The sequence below is a fragment of the Canis lupus genome, chromosome 11 (assembly GCF_011100685.1).
Source record: "Canis lupus familiaris isolate Mischka breed German Shepherd chromosome 11, alternate assembly UU_Cfam_GSD_1.0, whole genome shotgun sequence".
Lineage (NCBI taxonomy): Eukaryota > Metazoa > Chordata > Mammalia > Carnivora > Canidae > Canis > Canis lupus.
The window spans coordinates 38,680,545-38,697,048 of record NC_049232.1 but is presented as its reverse complement, the minus strand read 5'-3'; the positions used below and the strand labels follow the sequence as shown (position 1 = coordinate 38,697,048).

Here is a 16,504-nt window from a genome sequence, read left to right as displayed (position 1 = left end):
GGGGGCCCAATAAGTGTTCAGTGTTTATGCAGGGTAACTGAAAAGCAAGAAGCAGTTTAGCTTTACCCTGCTTGTGGTGTAGGTCTCTAGATGCACACATGCATGTGTTACAATGCTGTAAACATACACAGAGATGCAAATGCATATGCACAATTACAGGGTTTACTGAGTACCTATTATGTGCCTAGTACTATTCATATTTCTATCTGGGAATGTATGCATAAAGGTAGAGTGATAGAAAATAAAAGAAAGGCTTTCCCTAACACACATGTGCCAAATAAAAACGAAAGCCTCACAGATTGCAAGCCAGCTGGCTAGAAGATAGAATGTTAATTTATGCTAGATCTAGCTGACCCCAGTGACTTCTTTTTAAAACAATGGCCAAGTCCATGGATTCAACTAAGGTTAAAATCAACACAAAGAAATAGTCCCTGGAGCCAGACTTTCTTGAGTTCAAATCCCAGCTCCACTGTTTATTAAGTGTAATACTTTGGGCAAGTTAATCTAACATTTCTGTGTTTCAATTTTAGCATCTGTAAAATTGGGATAGTAACCCCAAAACATTATTGTAAGAATAAACAAACACCTGTAAAACACTTAGAACAGCATCTAGCTCAAAGCAGTTGGTCAATAAATGTTAACAATTATGATGATGATGATTTCTTCATTGGTCTGGATGTGATGGGAGATAGGATACCACAAGGTGTTTATTTTCAGTACTTAGTCATTCTCCAGCAGGGCTTTTCAAATTGTAGTTGTGTGCTACAGAACCTCGGGGTTTCCTGACACTTCTGTAAAGGAGAGTATGTGGGCAGGGCAGGAATGTTTCATTGGGAGTGGGTACCACTCTGGAACTCTGCCATAATTACATGTTAAAGACAAGAAGTTCAGATTATGCAAAATCCATGTAGATTACAGTCTCCAGGAATTAAGAAACTTCCCTGCGAATCACTACAGTTCATTCCTTTATTCATGCATCCCTCAGTTTTATCATCTGTTGAGTGTCTATTGTATTTTTGGAATTGTGGAGAAGTTGACATACATTTTTAAACATTTGCCCTGGAGGAAGATTAACATAATCCAGAAGATTAACATAATCCAGAGTCCAGAAAAACAAATAGTGAATTCTAACACGCAGTGGTAGGATGGGCTGAGATGAGTACAATGTATAAGGGTACTATGTGGGTCGTGGAGGGGGTCATCCTGGGATTCAAATTCTAGCTCTATTATGCCAGTTCAACTGAGCTTTGGGGATATGCTTCTGGTAAGGAAGAGGGTAGGGTGAGGCAGATGTAAGGCCCCGGGCAAATTCATAAACAGCAAATAATTGTGTACTCTGAAAGGCATAGCTCAGAAGGGTGAGGTGGGGGGTATGGTAAGAGATCAAGCAAGTGAGAGAGACAAACGTCAAATGATAGAAGGTATTGCAAGTCATGCTAAGGCACTTGGAACTTATCCTCAAGTGATGGCAAGCCATTAAAAGAATTTTAAGCATGGGAGCAGCATGGACAGGTTTGTTAGAAAGATACTCTGGCAGTAGCATATCAAATGATTCAGAGCAGGAGTCAATACATTTTTTCTATAACAGGACAGATAGTATATATTTTAGTCTTTAGAGGGCCACCTATAGTACCTGTTGTATATTCTATTTCGTGTTTGTTTTAAATAACCCTTCAAATAACCTGGGTTCAAATCCCAGCTCTATCACTTACTGGGTGTGAGACCTCAAGCAAGTTGACTCAATAACTCTGGGCTCAGTTTCAATAGCTCTTACAATAACCCTTTAAAAGCCATTCTTAATAACCCTGTAAAAAATATTAAAGTCACTGACTGTAATTTGCCAACTCCTAATCTAGAAAAGGCAAATACAGAGTTTAGAAGGCTGTTGAAATCATTTAAAGTGAACAAGGGACCAAAGTAGAGGCAAAGAGAACAGAGAAAGGTGGAGGAATGAGAACCACTGAGGGGCAAGAACAGTCTAGAAATATTTTGGTTTGGGAAGCTGGATAGGTGGGAGTACTCTTTCCTGAGATCCTGACTTCAGTTTTAGATATACAGAGTTGACTTCTGTGGGGCATCTGGTAAGGATGTCCTGTAGGCAGCTGTGCAGAAGAGAGGCTTGGGCTGGTGCTGGACACATGAGAATCACTGGCATCTAGGGGAAGTCTGGAATCTTGGGGGTTATTAGTGTATACAGAGTGAGACTCCCAGAGGGTAGATAAGAGGTAGGTAGCAGAAGAGAAATACACAGACTGAGAAAGAATACCAGAGAAGTAGGAAACAAATCAAGTGGGTGGTTTCTAAAGAAGATGTGCTTAGCCTGTATGGGATCCTGATCAGAGTTCAGATTAGGTAAGTGTTTTCAGAGACCATTTTCTTCTTTTGGAACAAACAAGAAACAACTTTTTTATTGGGGGCAGGGAGCTCTTTCCAAGAAAGTATATTGCATGCAGCCTTAGAATATGAGGTGGACAGGATACCATCAAAATCCTAAAGGACAACACAAGGCAGTAACCTCTTTGACATGGGCTGTAGCAACTTCTTATTAGATAGGTCTCCCAAGGCAAGGGAAACAAAAGCAAAAATAAACTATTGGGACTTCATCAAAATAAAAACCTTTTGCACAGCAAAGGAAACAGCAAAACTAAGAGGCAACCTATAGAATGGGAGAAGATACTTGCAAATGACATATCTGATAAAGGATTAATATCCAAAATGCACAAATAACTTATAAAACTCAACACTCAATGGCTCTGTACGTTAAGGGTCTGACTTCAGCTCAGGTCATGATCTCAAGGTTTGGGGATTGAGCCCCATGTGGGGGTTTCATGCTCAGCATGGAGTCTGCTTGTCCCTCTGCCCCTCCCTTGCTCATGCTCACTCTTTCTCTTAAATAAATAAAATCTTAAAAAAACAACACCCCCAAAACAAGTAATCCAGTTAAAAAATGGGCAGAAGACACGAACAAACATTTTTCAAGAAAGACAGAGATGGCTAATAGACACATGAAAAGATACTCAACATCACTCATCATCTGGGAAATATAAATCAAACCACAATGAGGTATCACCTCATACCAGTCAGAATGGCTAAAATTAACAACATGGGAAACAAGAGGTGTTGGCAAGGATTTAGAGAAAGGGGAACCTTCTTATATTTATGATGGGAATGTGAACTGGTGCAGCCACTCTGGAAAACAGTATGGAAGTTCCTCAAAAAGTTAAGAATAAAACTATCCTAAGACCCAGCAACTAGGTATTTACCCAAAGGATACAAAAAATATGGATTCGAAGGGATAATACATGTACCGTGATATTTATAGCAGCACTATCAACAATAGCCAAATTATAGAAAGAACCTAGATGTCCATCAACTGATAAATGAATAAAGATTTTATATATATATATGCATATATGTATATTATATATATATAAATATATAAATACACACATACATACAATGGAATATTACTCAGCTCTAAAAAAGAGTGAAATCTTGGTAGTGTGGATGGAGCTAGAGAATATTATGCTAAATGAAATAAGTCAAAGACAGTGCCATATGATTTCACTCCTATGTGAAATTTAAGAAACAAAACAAATGAGCATAGAGGGAAAAAAAGAGAGGCAACTAAGAAACGGATTCTTACCTATAGAGAACTGAGGGTTACTGGAAGGGAGGTGGCTGGGGGGTGGGTTAAGTGGGTGATGGGAATTAAGGAGTGCACTTGTGATGAGCACTGGACGATGCATGCAAGGGGTGAATCACTCATTTTACATCTGAAACTAATATTACACTGTGTTAACTAACTGGACTTTAAAAATTTGGAGAAAAAAGTAGAGAAGGCACCATATATTTAACTCTTTGAACCACACACACGCACACACACAGACACACACATACACAAAGAGTATGTATGAGGTGGACAGAGAGAAGCCAAATCTATAATAAGCTGAGAGAGAATATTAGGTGGAACTTAAAAAAAATTCATAATTAGCAACCTTGGGGGAGGCAGCTAAAACAGTCTGCTGTATGCAAAATATTTCCAGGGTATGGGCTGGCTACTCTAGGGCTATCGTATTAAGGTTTTCAAGCCACTCAGATACCATTAATGCATGAGACCCCGGAGGTGGGGCTCTAAAATTTCTTTCCTGATGTACTTTGTAGGGCAGCAATATGGTGAAAACAGTCAATTAATTACAGGTTCACAGAGCTATGGGTTCAGCAATGAAGGCAAAGAGAGAAGGAGGCCAAGTTTTCTTGTTTTCTAAATCAAGCGGCATCACAGCCCTGTGAACATAAGTTTCTAACTCACTCCTTTTCTGGCTGAGTTGGAAAGTCTAGTTCTTCTTATTTTCAGGTTGAACCAAGTGGCCGCACTTGCTTATTTTAACCTCTACGCAGTCCAGAATGTTCCCCCCAAACTGACAGATTTGAGGTCTGTTAACTTCCATCATGTCTGCTCTCATCACACCCCAGGCACTTTGTGGTTTGCCTCAAATCCAAGGACCTGTGTGAACTCAATCTAACCCACATGCCGGTGTGTGGGTTGAAGGAAGTATATTAGGGGGAAGGCAGGGAGGAAGGGAAGGTGCCTGGAATTCCTAAGTGTCACCTTCAGGGTGGAGTTCTGTCTCCCACCACTAGGTCTTTTAACAGAACTAATAATAGCAAGTGAGCTTCACTTTCTTCCCCTTTTCTTGCTCAACATGTTTCTTAACAGCAGTCCTCGAATGTCTGGTCTCAGAGTCACCTGTGGTGCTTGTAGGGTGAGAATTATGGGGTACTGCTGTAGAGGGTGTTTCTGGAGTAAGGTAGGATTGTGGGAATCTGCTTTTCTGACAAGTTCCTGGTAATCATTGTGCATACGAGCTTGGGAAGGCCTTTTCTATTCACTTTTAAACGTTTAGAAGTTTTGGGTTTTTTTTTTAAAGGATTTTATTTGTTTATTCATGAGACACAAAGAGAGCCAGAGACATAAGCAGAGGGAGAAGCAGGCTCCCTGCGGGGATGCAGGACTCAATCCTAGGACCCTGGGATCACAACCTAAGCCAAAGGCAGATGCTCAACCACTGAGCCACCCAGGCATCCCTAAACATTTAGAAGTTTTAAGAGAAGTATTTTTTCCACTGGAGTTTAAAAGAAACTCAGGGCTCAAGTTATTTTATTCCATACCAGCCTTTCACTGTTTCTTAGCTTCTAGAGAGCAGAGACTTTGATTTATTGTTTCACGGTCTGGTGCCTACCACTGTCTATAATGCCAAGCATATATTTGTGGAATCGAAGGGGTGATTGCGAAGGATATCTCACTAGACCCCCCACTTCCATTCATGTTCCCCTATAATCCACTTGCCACAAAGTAGACAGTGTGAGTCCGTAAAAATGGAAATTAGATCATTTTACTTTCCTAATATTTTCCAAACTCTCCCTGTGATACTCAGACTAAAAGCTAGATTCCTTCTCTTGGTCTCTATTAACCTCATGGCCTCAGGCCACATCACCTCTACCTTCTACCTACCACAGCCCAGCCAAATGAGTTTCTTTTGGGGTTCCTTCAACACACTGAACTCATTTCACTTTGAGAGTTTCACATTGCTCTTTCCTTATGCAGGAGTGCTCTTCTCCTGATGTCATATTGCTGGACACTGGCCATCATTCCCATCTTGGCTTATAGGTAACCTCCTCAGAATACCCATCTAAAGTGGACACCAAATCATTCCCTATCACCTGTTTCAATTTTCTGTCCAACACTTATCACCACCTGATGCTTGTGCATTTTTCTGTGTTTATTGTCTTGCTTCATTCATTCATTCACTCACTATTTAGTATCTGTTTGGTGCCAGGCACTATTCCCAACAGGGGGATACAGCAATAAAGTCCCTACCCTTATGAACACACAGTCAACAAATAAATATGTATCAGATGGTGGTAAAAGTCTATGAATAAAATAGCAGAGTTAAAGGGATAAAGGGTGATGAGGATTGCTCTTCTAGATAGTGACCAGGGAAGGCCTTTCTGATGCACAAATTTGAGCAGAAATCTAAATGTGTGTAAATTGCATGGGAATACAGACTACTTTTTCATTCACAATAGTCCTTCTTAGTGACTAGGTGTGTGTGTATGGCATATAATAGATAGGTTAATAAATTCTTATGGACTGAATAAATATCCATACTGATTTTTTTTTTAGCGCTTGAACACTGCATTTACTTCTATTGCTTCCACATGAGACTTTGAGTTTCACTGATAGGGAGTGAGTCTTTTTTTCCTCTATCCCCAGTATCTAACTGAGGGTCCGGCTCTGAGGATCCATGGGAATGTTATATGAAATAAAGGAGAAGCAGGGGATTATGATGAACCAGTCTATCATAGTATATTCAATAACATCCCATAAACTATTGCTTGATAAGTTGGCATGTGAATTCATTTCAACTAGTAAATTATATATATGAGGTACACTGGTATTGACTTGATAGTGATTTTTTCATAGAAGCAATTTCTTTCAGATAAAACTTTGGCATACTGAAAAGCCAAAGAAGTAGTAGACTTCTCCTTAGTTACTTTCTTCATCTCTTGACCTATCTGGCTGGCTCAGGTTACTAAGAGTATACTTTAACACATGGCAAAGTCCTACAAACCAATAGCCAGCTGAATCTTGCAGATTCTTTCAGAAAGATGGATTTGGTACTAAGCAAAAACAGACTAACTGAACTACAGCACTGGGCATTTCAGCACATCTCTGTGTGAAAATAAATGAGCATTTCTGAATTGCTACCGGACACAGGAATGATGACAAGCAATGAAACCCAACACAGAGAGGTCACCAATGGCCCATAGCAAAGGAGTCCCAATGGCAGCTCTGTGCTCCTGCATACTCTGTGCAGATATATTCACTCTCTTTTTTTCAACAGGACTTGGAAAACTGTATAGAAAATAAAGCTCCAGTCATATTTCTTTTTGGCTGGCTAAGTTAAATGGAGAAATTATGACATCAGAGATCAGTATCCCAAATCTCATATTTTTCTTTACCGGGTGCCATTAACTTGCATTGGAAAGCTCTGTCAAGGGTAGATCTAGAAAAATCTTGAGAGTGGCAAAAACTGTAAAACTGTTTGCCCATGTGCTTCATGTGCTCTTCCTCTTAATGCTACTCCTAACCCTTGCTGCCACCAATGTCCTTGTGACTGAAGAGCCAGGACTGGCTCTAGTCTAGCACCTTCGGTATCTTTAGCACCTGGCTCCCATGTGTCTTTTTCTAGTAAGATTCCATGGAACCCTCTTCATCTTAAAGACGTTAGAGCTAGACACAGAGTACCCAAGGAGGTGAGAATTAAAAGGTGAAAGTAATGTTTCCTAAGTGGTATTTCAAGAACTCTTGGTATCCTTGAGATGACTAGGGCAAAAAATTGTTCATTGATCAAAGAACTACTTGGAAAATAACGCATACTGCATTATTCACTTGGACAGTCACAACACACATTGGAGTGCTTAAAGGAGTTTAAAAAAATAGAAAAACCAAAATAATTTTCAATTGGGGGATAGTTAAATGCATTCAGGAACAGTAATCAGCCATTAAAAATGGTGACGCAGATCTCTACATACTATAATGAAATGTCTTCTAGACATGTTGTTGAGTAGAAACCACATGAAATTTCTAAACATGAGTAATATTCCATTAAAAAACCCAAGTCATATATGTGTATATGTGTTTTATATATAATGCAATAAAATATATAAAAATTCCAAAAGGATGTATACCAAATTATTAAGAGAGACAGACTCTGGGGAATCGATGTGGGAGGATGAGGGAGACTTACATTTGTACTTTATAGATTTAGGTATTATTTGAATTGCTTTATAGTCCTTTTACTGCTTTTATAATAAAAATGAGAAAAAATATCAAGCACTATATTAAAAAAATAGAAGTAAAATCCAGCAGCAAAGTACATCTGTTCAGCTTTAAGTGAATATGTCCCAAACTCATGCAACTGGTGAACTCCCATTTTGTGGAGGGGGCTCAGAAATAGCTCATGCGACAGAGATTGAAGCTCCTGTGCTCAAGGCTTTCCCCACTCCCCACCAGCATATGGGTTTTTGTCTTCTGTGGCTTTTTGTAAGTGAGTGAAAGAGGTAGAAGGGACCTCAGAGATGAACTGGTACAACCTCCCTGCCACTCCCCTGCTTTTGAAATGAAGGGACTAAGGTCATACCAAGTGAAACAGCATGGGCTAGGGTTGGGCAGACCTGGGTTCGAATCTGCCCTCTTGATTCTGCCTTTTGCGAGCTAACATCATCGAGCTCCCAAACTACTTTGGGCCACAGTTTTCTCATCTCTGAAATCGGGATAGCAGCTCCTATGTTGTACCCTGTGGTGGCCATTAACCAAGGGCGATGGCTATGAAAAAGTTGCTGGCACAGAGCACTGGGTCTGTGGTGAGTCAAGAAACATTAATTCCCATCTTTTCCTGTGTATAGCCAAATGCTATTCCCTTCCATCCCAGTAGCGCAATCCTGGACAAGAGGTCTAGGAATAAAATGGTACCTACACTTGAGAAGCTGACTGGCTGGTGGAGAAGATGACATGATTTGGTCACAGTAGGTAGGACGGTGCACTAATAGGCTTCGAGTGCACCATCCACCCCAGCACCAGGGCACCACTCTTCACCTGCACCCGTCATCCTGGGGGATCTGACACCGGGGCTACCTCTCATCGACTCCGTGACCTCAAGGGGATTTACTCCAACTTCAGCTTGACCCCAAAATCTGTTGTAAAGATTTCTAGGAAGATCTGCAGGAACCCTAGCCATTAGCTGACCAATGAAAGCGTGAGCTGGGGAGAACCAAGCAGCACACAAGAGGAGAGGTTCTTGAGGTGTGCATTTAAAATGCCTGGTGCAATAAATCCTGCATTCAAACCCTGTCTCCGGCACTTCTGTGTGGGTTCCCACATCTGTGTCTCAGCTTTCTCATTGTTGAGAAATATTGTTGTGGTAACAATAATAGTGTTTAAACTATAAGGTTATTTTTGGAGATTAAATAAGATGCCGCCTTTAAAGCACTGATTACCGTGTCTGGCACATAATAAGAGTACGCCGGAAAAATACTACTATTGTTGTTATTAAAGGTATTTGGCCTATAAGTACTAAGGCTGAGAGGCAATATTATTGCCATTTCAAAGGCACAAAAGATGTAGGCAGGCAAGACAAAGTCACATTTGTTCCCCAGTCTCAGAAGAGGAGACCAAATTGGACTCAAACAAACTTGATATGGAATCGTTGGTCTGGCTCTTACTAAAGTGTGATCTTCTTGGGTGAGCTGCTAACCCTTGATTTTCTATGTGAAACTGGAGGATAATGTCAATCTTGTGGACTGTTAGAATAAGAAATGCAGTTACATATAAATATACCTGGCAAAGTGCCTGGCACAATAAATCCTCGCTCCTTTCTTTCCTTTACCCAAAGCTAGCAAGCTAGGTACAAGGATTGCCAAGTAATAGTATTTGGGATTATTCTTAATGAAAATAGCATTCTACATGAATTCAGAGAAGATAAAAATTTAAAACGAGGACTCTATGTGGGAGGACCTTAAAGACCCCTCTCTCATCCAGAGTATATGATTCTTCCCATTGACTGCCTATCTTATTTGTGTCACGTATCTTGGCTCTGCCACCTACTATTAAGATCTTTAGCCAGTTCCTAGGCTTTGTTTTCTCTTCTGTAAAGTGTGGATAAAAACTATACCCACGGGGCACTTGGGTGGCTCAGTGGTTGAGCTCAGGTCATGATCCAGGGGTCCTGGGATCAAGTCCTGCAGACTCCTGGAGGGGAGGCTGCTTCTCCCTCTGCCTATGTCTCTGCCTCTGTGTGTCTCTCATGAATAAATAAAAATAAAATCTTAAAAACAAAAACAAAAACAAAAACCGTACCCACTTCTTAGGGCTTAGTTAGAATTTAACGAAATAAACACACAAAGACCCCATTAGCCTGGCAGATTGTCGCTACTCACTTAATGCTAGCTATTATTGTTGTCAGGGCCACTATAAAGATTAAAAGAGAATATATGCAGGAATTATGGCACGGTTCTTGGCACATAGTGTTCAAAAATATTATTGTTATAACTTCTACCACTACTATTGATTTTACATTATAAATGGCCATGGCCCAAGGAAATCAGTAAGTAATACATGCTGTCATCCTCGTAATGACACATCAAAACAGAGACACCGTGAGATATTAGGATAATTAATCACAGGTCTGACTGGGAATAAAAGCTTTCTGGAACAACCAGCTTTGTCGGGCCCAGACAGAGGATGGGCTCACCCACAGGGAGCAGCAGGTGCTGGCTGCACTCTCTCTCCAGCCCTGAGGGACCACACACGGAGACAGTATTCTGATGGATAAGCTGTTCAGTGGGCCATCTCACAGAGTGGTAATGTAATAATGCCTTGGCCTTGAATGATAGCTTTCTGCCAAAAGTTCAAAGCTATCTGGAGAATATCTCATTAATCTTTGGGACCCTACGGGGACTGGGGTGGATAGGCACTGTTACTGTTACCTTACCAAGAGGACAGCATACAGTTTAGAGAAATCAAGTACTTAGTCTTGGCTCCAGCAGGCCTATTGGTGACTTGCAACTCAGGCTGCCAGGCCCGAGGCCCGGGGTTCTAAGCCCTACCCTTGGAACCACCTGGAAGGAAGAGCCGCGCGAGCACCCCGGCGAGCACCCCGGCGGCGACCTGTGGCCCCTCGCCCGCCCCTCCCCCCCCCAGCCCCGGTGGCTGCCAGGCTCACCTGTCACTGAACTGAACCGCTTCTCCGTTCCTGGCCCAGCTGATGGTAGGCCTCGGGGTGCCTATGGCCTCGCAGTGCAAGAGCACGCTGAGCGTGCCGCTGGCCAGGGCCACCGTCTGCCCGAGGTGCGTGACCACCTCGGAGGCCGACAGCTGCTGGGCGGCCGAGATCTTCCGCAGGATGGTGGGCTTGCGGTGCGGCCGGCGAGGGCCCCCCACGGCCTCCCCCGCGGGGGCCGAGGTCCGCAGCGAGCTGCTGAAGCCGGACACGTGCTTGCGAGGGGGCACGGCCAGCGGGGGGGGCCTCCGCTCCGAGGGCTTGGGCAGCGCGTCCCGGTGCTCCAGGTGGCTGCGGAAGATGTCCTGGGCCAGCTGGGCCACCAGGTGCTTGCGGTGGACGTCCCGGAGCTCCTCGGGCTGCTGGGACAGGTTCCGGAGGATGTCGTCCAGGCGCCTCTGCTCGGTCACCATGGTGAAGGGCAGGGGCCGCGGGGCCTGCTCGGCGTTCTGGTCCTCCTCGGAGGACGCGTTCCTCTCGGCCGAGTCCTGCACCTCCCACGCGGCGAGGAGCTCCCCGGGCCAGCCGCCCTGCTCCAGCAGCCGCGAGACCAGGTCATCGTAGCGGCTCCCCGCGTCCGTGGCGGGGCCGCGCTTCTCGGCCTTGCTGCCGTTGGAGAAGATGCCGTTCTGGTGTTTGTGGGTGTGCAGGGCCTCCTTGGGGCTGGCCTTCCTCCCCGCCGGGGCCTCCTCCTCGCTCCTGGGGCTCAGGGGCCGGGCCACCAGCTTCCGGTTGCCCCCGATGAGCTTGATGACAAACTGCTCCCGGGCGGGCCCCGCCGAGCAGGTGTAGACGCCGGCGTCGGAGGGCTTGAGGCGGTGGATCTTCAGGTAGCCGAACGGGGCCACGGTGACGTGCGCCGAGCTGATGAGGTGGTGGCCGTCCTTCTCCCAGGTGATGAGCGGCTTGCGGAAGCGCCGCGTGGGGCAGCGCAGCACCACCGCCGTCTTGGGGAGCAGGTAGGCGAAGCCCCCCACGACGAAGTGCAGCTTCCTCTGCGGCGGGTCTGGATGTAGACCTTCCTGGCGGCCGCGATGTGGGGGCTGTGCTTGCTGGACGGCCGCCCGGGCCCTGCCGCCGAGGCAGTGGGAGGGGAGCGCACGGAGGGCGGAGGAGAACGAGAGTGAGCGCGGGGCGCGGGCGCGGGCGCGGGCGCGGGGCGCGGGGCGGGGAAGCGAGGGAGCGGGGCGGGGAAGCGAGGGAGCGGACGCACTGGAGCCGAGGAGGGAGACAGGGCTTCAGGGGAGGCGCAAGCCCTAGGCTTTGCGGGGAGGAAGCGGCTGCCAGCTGTGGGCCGTCAGGCTGCCGCCCAGGCTAAGCTCCAACTAATGGGGTGCAGCGGGGGCAACCTGCTATCACCCTGCTGGGGCTTTCTACCCCTAGAAGCTGAGATGCAGGTTCTAGATGGAGGGGGACGCCAGGGGCAGAGGCAGTTCCTCTCATTAGAAGGATTCAAAAAGAAAGAAAACAAGCATCATAAAAACAGGCAGGGGACAAAGGGAAGGGGACTGCTCTCCGTTTCCACATCCCTTCGTGTTCTGCAGAGCACGGGCGGGGGGCGGGGCAGGGTACTTGGGGAGGAGAGCCCAGAGGTGTTACAACTCCAGGGATTAATATTAAACATAACAAATCTGTTTAGGGCATTTTAAAACCCCCGAGTGGACAGCATTAGGCTTCATCGGTAATATGCTGACTCCAGCTTCCAGATCTCTCTGTGCCAGCCAGTGAACTTTGCACTACCCCCTGCAAACTGTTTTTCCAGCAGAGAAGAGAATTCTGCTTGGCCACGTGTAATTAAGATTTCTTTTCCATCTCCAGCTGAGCCCACCAGCCTGCTGCTGTCCTCCAGCCCTACTGCCTGACAGCCTCCCTCTGGTCTTGGGTTTAAGGAAAGCTACCGTGTGGCCACAGCCGCTCCTGGGTGGTGGGTTCGGTCCCCCTGTCCCCAGAGCTCAGACATACTCACGTGCACAGGTTGCCAGCATGCAGGGCCTGATGGATGAAGAGAAGGGCAGGGGAGGGCACAGGGAGGAATTGACAATGGCCGAGACCCCGGTTTTTAGCACCTGCCGGCAAATGGCACTCCGAGTCTGGGTGCCTTCTCCGCAGCTTGTGGAACACTGGTGAGGAAAGAGGGACCACATGTACGTAAATGCAGGAACTAGAGGCTAATGGGTTTTTGTATGGACTCTCAAACTCACCAAAATGCGAGAAAAGTTGCTTAAAAAAGCAACAGTCACTGAAAGAGAGAAACATCAAGTATGCAGCACTTTGGGAAGACACGGCCATATTGTAAACACATCCCAAGATTTCTCTGCTCTCAGGTTTCCTGTAGACACTCTACCTGTTCTACTTATGTGGCCTGGCCTTTAGAGTTACAGAGTCATAGAGCCCTGTGTTCAAATCCCAGCTTGGTATTTTACCAGTTGGCAATTCAGAGTCTGTTTCTACTTTGTACACTTATTTTGCAAGGTAGGGATTTTTTTTTTTTTAAGATTCTATTTATTTATTTGAGTGAGAGAGAGAGCGAGCAAGCATGAGCCGGGGGGAGCTGGAGAAGCAGGCTCCCTGCTGAGCCAGGAGCCCAACGTGGGGCTCAATCCCAGGATCTTGGGACCATGACCTGAGCCAAATGCAGACACTTAACTGACTGAGCCACCCAGGCACCCCAGCAAGGTTGGGAATTAAATGAGATAATATAGTTTGAATTTCACACACAGAAATGACACTCAATGCTAATTATGTTCTTCCTTCCTTCACAAATATAATTTTAATGTTAAGCATCTGATAACTGTCATACATCTACTTTGTCTGAGCTCGGGTGCTAGAAACTCTGGGAAAAAAAGTGCAAGGTGGTTTGTACCTCAAGGGGCTGTCATCAAATGAGTGTGTGGGGGGGAATCTAAATGTGTTTTTAAAATGAAATATCGGGGGATCCCTGGGTGGCGCAGCGGTTTGGCGCCTGCCTTTGGCCCAGGGCGCGATCCTGGAGACCCGGGATCGAGTCCCACGTCAGGCTCCCGGTGCATGGGGCCTGCTTCTCCCTCTGCCTATGTCTCTGCCTCTCTCTCTCTCTCTCTCTGTATGACTATCATAAAAATAAAAAAATAAAAAAAAATGAAATATCGTATTAGGGAGATAGAAATCAAAACCACAATGAGATACCACTTCATATCCCCTGGAATGGCCATAACAAAAACAGACAGTAACAAATGTTATTGTAAATGTAGATGTGTAAAATTAGAACCTTCTTATCTTGTTGGTGGAAATGTAAAATAGTGCAGCCTTCTTGACAACAGCTTGATAGTTTCTTACAAAGATGACCATAAATTTACAGTATGACCCAGCAATTTCACTTGTAGGTATCTACCCAAAAGAAGTGAAAACATCCATTCACACAAAGACTTGAATGAGAATGTTCAACAGAGAAAAATGTGGAAATAACTCAAATGTCCACCAACTGGTAAATGGATAAACAAAAATATGGTATATTTATATAGTGGAATATTATTCTACCATAAAAGGACTGTTGTTCTTTTGGATATGTAGTAAACAGACAAACCTTGAAAACAATGCGAAGTTGAATTTTATAGTATGTACATTATACCTCAATAAAGCTGTTCAGGGTGCCTGGGTGGCTCAGTTGGTTGTGTTTGCCTTTGGCTCAGGTCATGATCCCAGAGTCCTGAGATCAAGTCCCACATCGGGCTCCCCGCTCAGCGGAGAGTGTGCTTCTTCCTCTCCCTCTGCCCCTCTGCTCCTCCTCATGCTCTCTCTCTCACGTGCTCTCTCTTTCTCTCGTATACCCAATCACTCTTGCTCTCTCTCAAATAAATAAATAAAATCTTTTTTTAAATAAAATCTTAAAAAAATAAAGCTGTTCAAAGAATTAGACAGTAATATAAGATTTAGTAGGAATATAAAACTACAAGAGAAGTGAAGTATTACAAAATTAATGCTAACAATGGTTGAATGTTGATGGTGCACAAGTGATTTCCCAGCTGAGGTTCTGAAGGTGAGTAAAGTACAAATGTGTGCAGAAACTAGGGATAAGCACGGGAGGCAGGGGAATATCCAGAGCGACAGTTGAAGAGTTCAGTGCAAGAATCCAAGGCAGGCTTCGAGGAAGAGCTAAACCAGTCTGACTGAACAGAGGGAACAAGTCGAGAGTGTCAGGAGCTCAAGAGGTAGTTTGGGGCCAGACGTTGGAGATTTTTAATTTTCAGACAGAAGGTTTGGAATTGGTCCACTAGGCAGTGAGGAGCCATTGGAGGGAGGAGTGAAATGATGAAAGAGGTGTTTTGAGAAGGTTAATCTGGCAACAGTGTCCGGGAGGGAAGGGAGTAAGAGATGTATGGCAGGCAGGGATGTCAGTTAAGGAGCTGCCACAGTAGTCCAGGCTCGAGATGATAAAGACCTGAACTAGGGTCATGGCAGTGTGCCACGTTAACTTGAAAAATGACACTAAGCCCCAAAATATTATCTTATATTTTCAAGTGTTATATGTTAACCTGCTGAAATGAACTACTCCATGCAATGTGCTGTGATATACGCCACCCTGAAAGACATTTTAGATGCAAAAAAAATGGAGGTAGGAAACCCATTGCTTTTGTTTCCTGATGATGGTGGATTCCAGATTCTACCCATCTCTTATTTTATTGTAAATGACAGCCCCAAATCCTGGGATCAGGTGGGATGGAGGCAAAGAGCCTGGAAAATTTAAAAGCATGGTCAGTTTAGTCCTGCCAAGCAGGAAAATAGACTATATCTCTGAAGATTGGTTTATGATTTTGGTCAAGTCTAGTTCTTTATTGAGGCTCAGTTTCCAGATCTCTAAAAGAAAACTAAGCATGAGGAGGGATTTTCAAACCCTCTTCTATGTTGAGGAAGTGATTCAGAGGCTTTCGGGTGATCTGGAGATCCAACCTATGGAGATCTGGGGCCCTTGACCATACTTCAACCAAAACAGCTCTGATTTTTTTTCTGTTTGAGATTCTTGGCTTTGTAGTAACATTTCAATTGAAAAGAGGCCTCTGTGGCTTTAATTTTTAAAAGAACCACCAGGCTATAGAATCTTCTATGTTCCTTCTAGCTCTAAAATTGACTACTCTGACCTTAATTTCTTTTATATTTTTTGGGGGAAAGTACTTTCATAAAAATATGATTTAAAAATATATGATAGCCATCTCTTTCCAGAGATGCAAGGAATTCTTTTAAAGAAAAGAAGTAAAACCTTTTAAGGGGTCTTATTCTCAGAATAGAATCTGAAAGTAATTTTATTTGAAGTGTCTAAAATTTTGGCTTAATTCTGTCTCTGAGGGATTCTGTGCAGTAACTATAAGATTGAGCCCAGATACTTGAGGATGAAAAACACCCATAGATCATCCAGGTCTTCCTTTCTCCAAGGGGAGTCTTGGGGGCAGGGGATGTGGAATGCGTGTTTCATCTCAATCAGAGCACCAGGGCCAAGGCAAGGGCTGTTGGATGACAGGGCCAATAAGAGCCTCTGTGAACACCCCCGGGAGCACATTTGTATGGCACCAGCTTGAGTTGAATCCCAGTGAACTGGTGATTCCTACCCACCATTCCCAGCCCCTCCCCAATGTTTGGAATTTCTACACATCAGCCCAGATAACCCAGAACCTAAGAACATTCCACGC

The 16,504-nt window shown here is 44.5% G+C and overlaps 1 protein-coding gene across 1 annotated transcript in view; it reads right to left on the bottom strand.

Annotated features, from left to right (window-relative positions):
- The window catches only part of ADAMTSL1 (ADAMTS like 1), a 380,207-nt gene that overhangs the window by 115,523 nt on the left and 248,180 nt on the right, over positions 1 to 16,504 (bottom strand). The window contains 3 exon segments of the mRNA XM_038552482.1: positions 10,788 to 11,844; positions 11,847 to 11,915; positions 12,811 to 12,964. Coding sequence (XP_038408410.1) covers positions 10,788 to 11,844; positions 11,847 to 11,915; positions 12,811 to 12,964 — 1,280 coding nt within the window.